The sequence below is a fragment of the Lactuca serriola genome, chromosome 8, assembly GCF_051521515.1.
Source record: "Lactuca serriola cultivar US96UC23 chromosome 8, Lser_US96UC23_V15, whole genome shotgun sequence".
Lineage (NCBI taxonomy): Eukaryota > Viridiplantae > Streptophyta > Magnoliopsida > Asterales > Asteraceae > Lactuca > Lactuca serriola.
The window spans coordinates 134,086,212-134,094,371 of NC_136415.1; the positions used below are offsets into that span (position 1 = coordinate 134,086,212).

General features: G+C 30.0%; 1 protein-coding gene across 1 annotated transcript; it reads left to right on the plus strand.

Moving 5' to 3' along the window:
- Positions 1 to 1,685: 1,685 nt before the first annotated feature.
- LOC145065742 (profilin-like) lies at positions 1,686 to 2,807 on the plus strand. Its single transcript, XM_079012800.1, has 4 exons — positions 1,686 to 1,771; positions 1,835 to 2,027; positions 2,178 to 2,315; positions 2,395 to 2,807. Exons 1-4 carry the CDS (start codon positions 1,731 to 1,733, stop codon positions 2,527 to 2,529), a joined length of 507 nt encoding a protein of 168 aa, XP_078868926.1. The 5' UTR covers positions 1,686 to 1,730; the 3' UTR covers positions 2,530 to 2,807.
- Positions 2,808 to 8,160: the final 5,353 nt, after the last annotated feature.

Sequence of the window (8,160 nt, forward strand, 5' to 3'; positions counted from 1 at the left end):
AACACCCTCTAAGAAGTACCGACAATAAGGTCAATTTTAATATTTTTATAATTATAATGATTCAAAAAATATTAAAACTAATTATAAATTATTAAGAATTGTTAAAAAAAAGAATTACATAAATATTATATTTTTAAATATTTAAAATGATAAATATGATATTTAAAAATTAGATTGGACAAATATTATATTATAAGTTTAAAGAAAAATATATACAAAATTTCTTTTTTATTTTATCCATTCTAAACACTAAAAGAAATAGTTGATGAAAATGTTACAGACTAATAACTTAGTAAACAAAAAATATCAAAATTCTCTTAAATTCTCTAAGGCATTTTCAATACGAGTATATATGGGTATGTTTGGCAAAACTAGCTGGTAACAGATAACAGTTAGTAGAAAACTAGTAGTTGGCAGTGTTTTTGTTAAAAACTACGTGAAATAGCTTTTACCCTTTTAGATTTGTAGTGTTTCATTTAAATTAAACGTTAAAAGTTTATAGTGTCAAATGAGGTTTTTGTTCGAAATTAATATTTTAAAAATCGGGTTTTTAGTTGAACCGGTATGGTGAACAGTTTCCGGTTCGACCGCTGAATAAACCGGTTTTTATAATTTTCATTTTTTTTCATATTTTCCTACACATAAATATACACAAATAAATAATTTGATGTCCACAAGTGCAAACATTAAAATACACATGAAAACAAGTTGTAGATCAAAATCTAAATACATTAAAATAACTCATAGCCGTAAGTTTTACATCAATCCACATGCATTAAAAAAGAAAACAAAGTCATAAATGAATATAAACGTATAAAAAAACTTCATAACATTTATCATTTGTTTTTATTAAGAAATTTTTTAATAAATGTGAAAAAAAAATGCTAAAGTTTATTATGTAAATGGTTTCATATCCATGTGTTTTTATTTAATTTAACCGGTTCAACCGGATTTTTGTAAAAACCAGTCGGTTCGATCCGGTTCAGAAATATACATAAAACTGGTGATAGTTGAACCGCTCATTTCCCCGGTTCCCGGTCTAACCGGTTCGACCAGCCAGTTCAAACCGGTTTTTAAAACATTGTTCGAAACAGAGTGTTTGTCAAACGCTTCGTACCAAACATGTAATATAACTAAGGAGTAAATTACATGAATGGTCCTTATGGTTTTGGGTAATTTGCACGTTTGGTCCATAACTTATTTTTTTAACTTGGAAGGTCCCCTACTGTTTGTTTTTTATACGTTTGGTCCCTACAGTTTGTTTTTGTTACGCACTTGGTCCTAAAAATACTATTATTTAAATAGGGAAAAATGATGAGGTATGTAATGTAAGGTGAGGGTGTGGGGTTGGGGGTGTGTTTATTTAAATAAATTAGAAAACCAAAGGAAAAATAATCTTTTTAGGTAAAAAAAAAAAGGATCACACATATAACAAAAACAAATAGTAAAGACCTTTCAAGTTAAAAAATTAAGTTAAGAACTAAAAGTATAAATTACCCTGAACCATAGGAACCATTCGTGTAATTTATTCATAACTAAGATAATAATAATAACAATAATAACAATAATAATAATAATAATAAAAGCAAAATTAACTTACCAAAAAATAAAAAAGAAATATTTTTAATAATTTAAAATTCAATATAAATTGGCAGAAGAAAGGAATGTATATACGAAGGGATCCTAAAAGAAAGGCAAGCAGGCGGGAATGGCGGCGATTCAATGGACGTATGAAACGAACGATAGAGAGAACATTGCTCTCCAATCAAGCGTAAATTTCTCTTCTTCTCCTCCATCTGTATATAAACCTAATTCATTTCAATTTAGATCTCAGCTTTCAATCGTCAATTCCACAAACAAATCGAAGAATCGTAGCACGCAGTCGAAAGAACTTGAAAATGTCGTGGCAATCATATGTGGATGATCATTTGATGTGTGATATCGAAGGTACTGGTCACCATCTCATCTCCGCAGCCATCATTGGTGCCGACGGTAGTGTTTGGGCTAAGAGCTCTGCTTTCCCCCAGGTATCTCACATCTGTATCCCGTAAATCTTATATTTTCGATCGTGCTTTCGTGATTCGTTCATGATTATGTGTTTTGAGCTGTACGCCATTGATCTGGATGATTATAATCATTTTCTGTTGATAAGGATTTAAATATGATGAAATGTGCAGTTGAAGCCTGAGGAGGTGACTGCTATTGGGAAAGATTTCGATGAACCAGGTCACCTTGCTCCAACAGGTCTATTCATTGCGGGCACAAAGTACATGGTGATCCAGGGGGAGCCTGGAGCAGTCATCCGTGGAAAGAAGGTAATTCCTTCAATGGAAAACACGATTTTGAAAAACAATTCAATTTCAAGAATTAAGAAATTGTTTGATGATTTGTCAGGGAGCTGGAGGCATATGCATCAAGAAAACTGGTCAAGCAATGGTGTTTGGGCTGTATGATGAGCCTGTGGCTCCTGGACAATGCAACAAGGTTGTTGAGGGGCTTGGAGATTATCTCGTTGAACAAGGCCTCTAGATCTTTGTTCACCTACTACTTTTTCCCCTTGAAAAGAGTTATTTCTTTTTGATTAATAGATTTTGAATCAATCCCCTCATTTTCATTCATCATGTGACATTTATAAATGTTATGTGATAAGGAATATAATTTATTTTTATTCTAATTGCAATCTACTTGTGTAGAAGGTGATTGTTCTATAATAAGGATGCTAATATGTATATCTAATAAACCCCCTCCGAGGTGTTTAAACTGTTGCGTAAATCATCAAATGAAATTCTTGGGAGAACTTTTGTAAAGATGACAGCATGTTGATCTTGAGAAAGCACGTGTAATACCCAAACTTGTATTTTGGCTACTTTTTTTCTTTGAACAAAGTGAAAGTAAAGTTCAATATGTTTTGTTTGTTGATGTGCTCACGTTATTGGAATACAGTAGCTCTAGGCTCTAGCAATAGCTTTCGAATTCACGACATTGGCTACTCTTCGACATTCGGCATGCACATTAGATTAAACGTTATTGGAACATAGTAGATTGTCTTTTAAAAAGACCAAGAAATGTGATTGTCACCGATAAAGCGTTGAGAATTAATGGATTCAAAATGATTTAAAAACCCATTAAACGCTGTATAAATTTTTAACTAAAATTAATGCATAGGTTTCCACTTTGATCAAACCTGATCAACCAAAACAACCATATGGGTTAAACATATTTACCTTTAGGTTTAGGTTGTAGGAAGGCCAAAACAACCATATGGGTTAAATATATTTACCTTTATAGCATTTTTAATTGTAAACTTAAATTATAACTTAATATTTTTGTCACTTCATTGTTATAATTATTTTGACCTCTAATTAAGTGACCCCTCCAATAGTTAAGCTTTTTATTTAGTTTTTTTTAATGAGTTTAACTTATTGATCTTCGTCTTTCTAAAATGTTTAATACAACTTCTTCATTTAGTTTGTCGTTTTTTAAACATATTGTATTTTAATCTTAAATATTTTAAATTAAGGTTATTATTAAAAATTAATATATAAACATTTTATAAATGAAAAACTATGACAGAAATAATTAAATAGTTAAATAAATGAAAAATATTTAAAACTAAAATATAACTAGGGGTAAAAATAAATATGATCATAGTAAAGGGATTAAATGTTTAAAGTGTTATGATATATTGAACACTCAATACATATTGATTGGTCAATATAAATATACAAAAAAACTATCCTCCATTGTATTGATTGGTCAATATAAATATACAAACACTCAATACATATTGATTGGTCAATATAAATATACAAAAAAACTATCCTCCATTGTATTGACGAATGAGTAGAACTTATTTTAGAGTTTTTAGTATTGACTTATGAATAGAACATAATCATTAATTCAATAAAAGTAAAACCCCAAATAAATAATAAAAAGTTGAAGTTTTACATTGTAACATATTAATAGTAACTAGACAAAATGAAATACACAGTCTATATGGTTTTTTTAGATTAATTTTTGTTCTTATCTTTCTTTGTTTTCCTCGTAGCATGCATGGTTCTTGTGGTTTTAATTTTTTTTTATGGTTCATCTCTCACCTATATAAAATAATTTTTATATCCTTTATATTTATTTTAATTAACTTTAATGTAAAAATATAAAAATATCACACCACATCAACCCTCACCCCTTAAAACCCTAATCAGATACCAATTCCCTTAATCATGTATTCATCTTCATCACCATAGCCACCCTATCCTTTCCTTCACCGAAATAACGTTGGAAGATCACCGCCTTTCTCTAAGGGGCTTGCTAAAGAAAATGCAAAATAAATCCATAGGGTAGAAATCCAAGAGCTATTAAAGACTTCATATTTCTCCGTCTGATATTCAGACACTCTCACCGACTCTATTAACTCTATTACTGATGGTAGAATTCTAAAGAGTGTCAGCTCTGTGCCTCAACCTGTTTAGACACTTTGTCAATGAACCCTTCGAAACCACCTAAGGCAAGATCACATGAGATGAAATCAAGCAAAATCGTTTGTGCAAATCGATACTAATCAGGGAGCTTATCTTTCCCTAAGTCTTCTACGAATTCATTTTTGATCAGTTATATGATTGTTACACACAAAAACTTTCAATTCATGTTCCAAATTGATGAATTATACAATGCAACTTAGCACTAGGGCAACCAATTGATCCATTTTCTATCCATAGAGATGATAATGATGGTGATAGGGATCTTATAAGTTATGGAATAAATGATGAGATCTATGAACAATGGATGATTAGAAGGTATTATAGATTGGCTAATGGCACTTTGTCATTTTTAGTCTTCTCTTTTCCTCACCCCAAATAATCCATCATCCAATAATTTTTTGCTATTGTTATGAAGACAAACACAAATGACTGAGGAATGGGGGTAATTTGTAACCTACATTTCTCGTTAGGCTTTATTAGAATATGTAATCGACGTCGGTCCACAATTATAATCATTTGATCTGATGAATAAATAAAAGGAAATTGTTTGAATCTATGTGATTTGTGTGCTTATATTATATGTATATAATATTAGACGAAAACTTAATAAATAAGAACGAAAAAATATTAAAATTAAATATTAATTAGGATAAATAGCCTTGATGAAAGTTGATGTAATCATAATGAGGATTTTAAGGATATAAGGACCGCCTAAATCTGACGTCGTATGAAAAAAGTTATGATTACTTGAAGTTTCGTGTTCAACCCGATACGACAGAGTGCATCGTAAAAAGTGAATTTTAGATAGGTCGCTTATTAGCATAAGCAATCTAAACGAAAGTTGTAGTGATTGTAAAACCGAGAACGTGCATATAAAGAACGTCTAAATCTGACATCATATAAGGAAGTTATGATTTTTCAAAATTTTAACGTAATTGTGTTAGCATACAAATTGAATTTTACATCAGTTGATTTTTAGCCGAAACAATCTGAACGAGAATTAAAGATCTTGTGATAAGGAGTTCGTCAATATAAAGATAGACGAAAACAGAGTTCATATAAAGAAGTTATGAATTTTACACAATCCTTTTTAGTGTAATCTTCGTAGACTGTTAAATTTAAGATCGACTGAGAATTAGTTGATGGTGTCCTAAATAAAAGTTGTAGTACTCGAAAATACATACGCGTGGATATAGAGAACGTCGAAAATGAAGCTTGTATGAGAGATACATGAATTTTTAAAGTTCCAGCTCGTACCTGCTCCTTATACCAATTCGAGACACTCACTAATCGCCACATGCTTGTCGCCTGGAGGAGGAGTGTTGACCACGATTGGGCGCGACGCACAACTGTCTTATGTGGTGTGCTTTTCTCAAAAAATACATGTAAATAGACGACAACACCCTCATTCTTTCTCCTCACCTTTTCCACCCATCTCTCTCGAATCTTTCTGCATTTGGTCCGAAAAATCTTTAGTATTTAGGGTGTTTTGGCAAGCCCTCAGGTCCCTGAGAGCCCGATGACTAATAGTTATCAGGCTGGAGTTCTGTCAGTGCAATTTCTGGACTTTTGTCAAGGAAATTTCTATAAGTTAAATTACACTCAACATTATTTTAATGTAATTTATATTTATATTCATAGTCGTTGTTATGAATCCATAAATAAGATTTATCAGTGATTCCAAGTCATTATACTGATTGATCTATTTACAAGGATGATCTCTAAGCTAGATTTAGTGAGGTGTTCAAAGTGGGATTTCCGAACAGTTTACTTTGTATACCAAACGGACACTACATACAATATGATCTTACCCAGTTGCTCCTTACTTGATAGATCTTGATGTAGACATTTGGATTGTTAAGGAATTTAGACTGTCATTAGCCATACAAAATAATAAACTAAGACTTACTAATAATTGAACCTATGTCACATCAAAAGAAAGGCTAAGTGTCGAAGCGAAGCGTTGCCCAACTTTCAGTCGTCCACTTTAGCAAGTGAGTGCATAGTTACTTTCAGCTTACACATAGATATAAAGTATCTAGATGTTAAATGCTATATGCACCTATTATTTGTATTCTTTGATATATGTGTTAGATGAATTATGTGATTTTTACTTGATTTAATCGTTTATGTATTTTTATAATATATATATATATATATATATATATATATATATATATATATATATATATATATATATATATATATATATAGGAATGAGTTCTATGGAAAACAAATAACTAGGGCAACATCTACCGGAACCAATAATCAAATGACACGTGTCCATTTCTTTTTTCACAAGTAATGTATTGTGGAAGTTATTGTAGAAGTGATGTGTTGTCATGTTTTCATTGGTTCAAATATATATTGCCCTAATCATTCATTTTCCATATAACTCTTCCCTATATATATATATATATATATATATATATATATATATATATATATATATATATATATATGTGTGTGTGTGTGTGTGTGTGTGTGTGTGTAGGCTTATGTTATTCTATTTTAACTAATTATTGTGTGATTGTATGAATGATCGTGGGCCAATCATTTTACTTATTTTAAAAAAGTGATTTACCTCTATTATTAAATAAAAGAAAAATAGAATAATGCCATTTAATTAAAAGAAGGGTAATATTGTACATTTGAATTGCCTTAAAATTAGGAAGCCCAAATTTAAAAAAACAAATTTTCAGATTTTAGTGGATCTTTGATTATCTTAATTTTTGAATTTTGATTTTTTTTAAAATTGATTTGTTTAAATAATTCTAACATAATTTTTAATCATACCCGGTTTTATTCTGTCAGAATGACATTCTTTTTATAATGATATTCTATGAAAATGCAAGCCATAAACTGATAAAGAGACTTACTTTTCGCAGAATAAACAAATTTTTAGATACAAGTTAATTTTTTTCTATCACATCTTCGAAAAAATAAAAACTTTATATTTTATTCTGTAATAATGAAACACTCCCTAATAACAAACAAATATAATATGTAGATTATTCTATTGAAATATACTATTAAATATACTCTTATCATTCTATTATAGATTAATCTAACAAAATATGACAATGAGTAGTGCATTTTTGTGGAAGATCGGTGACCATTGAGGATTGTTCATGTCTATCCCACACACATTCATCCAACCTTCGGGTCATTGATCATCATGTACTTCATTCATTCTATGAGAATAACTGTCATGAAATTGAATTATGTAAGAATAAAACTATGTGAGAATGCTTTTATATGACAAAAATAAAACAAATTTTAGTAATTCTTAGATAACTCATACTACATGTTAAAATCAAGTAACACAAATAACGAACTCATAAATTATTTTTGTGTTCTTGAAGAATTTGACATCAAGTTCTCTTTCAGGCATTTCTACAAACACCTGGTGTGCAATATTCTTATAGAGTTATTTTTGTGTTCTTTAAGATTTCTAAACCGCCATGACTTGTTAAAATCACATAATTACTGTTCATGAGAAATATTTCCACGGAAAAATAAAAAAAAGAAGATGAAAATACTTGCAAAATCAAAACATGAAAATACGAAAAATCTTACCATGTATTTCGATCCAAGGAGAAAATTTTCAAGAGGTAGAGTGGAGGTGATTTGGAGGATGAAAATACTTGCAAAATCAGAACATGAAAATACGAGAAAT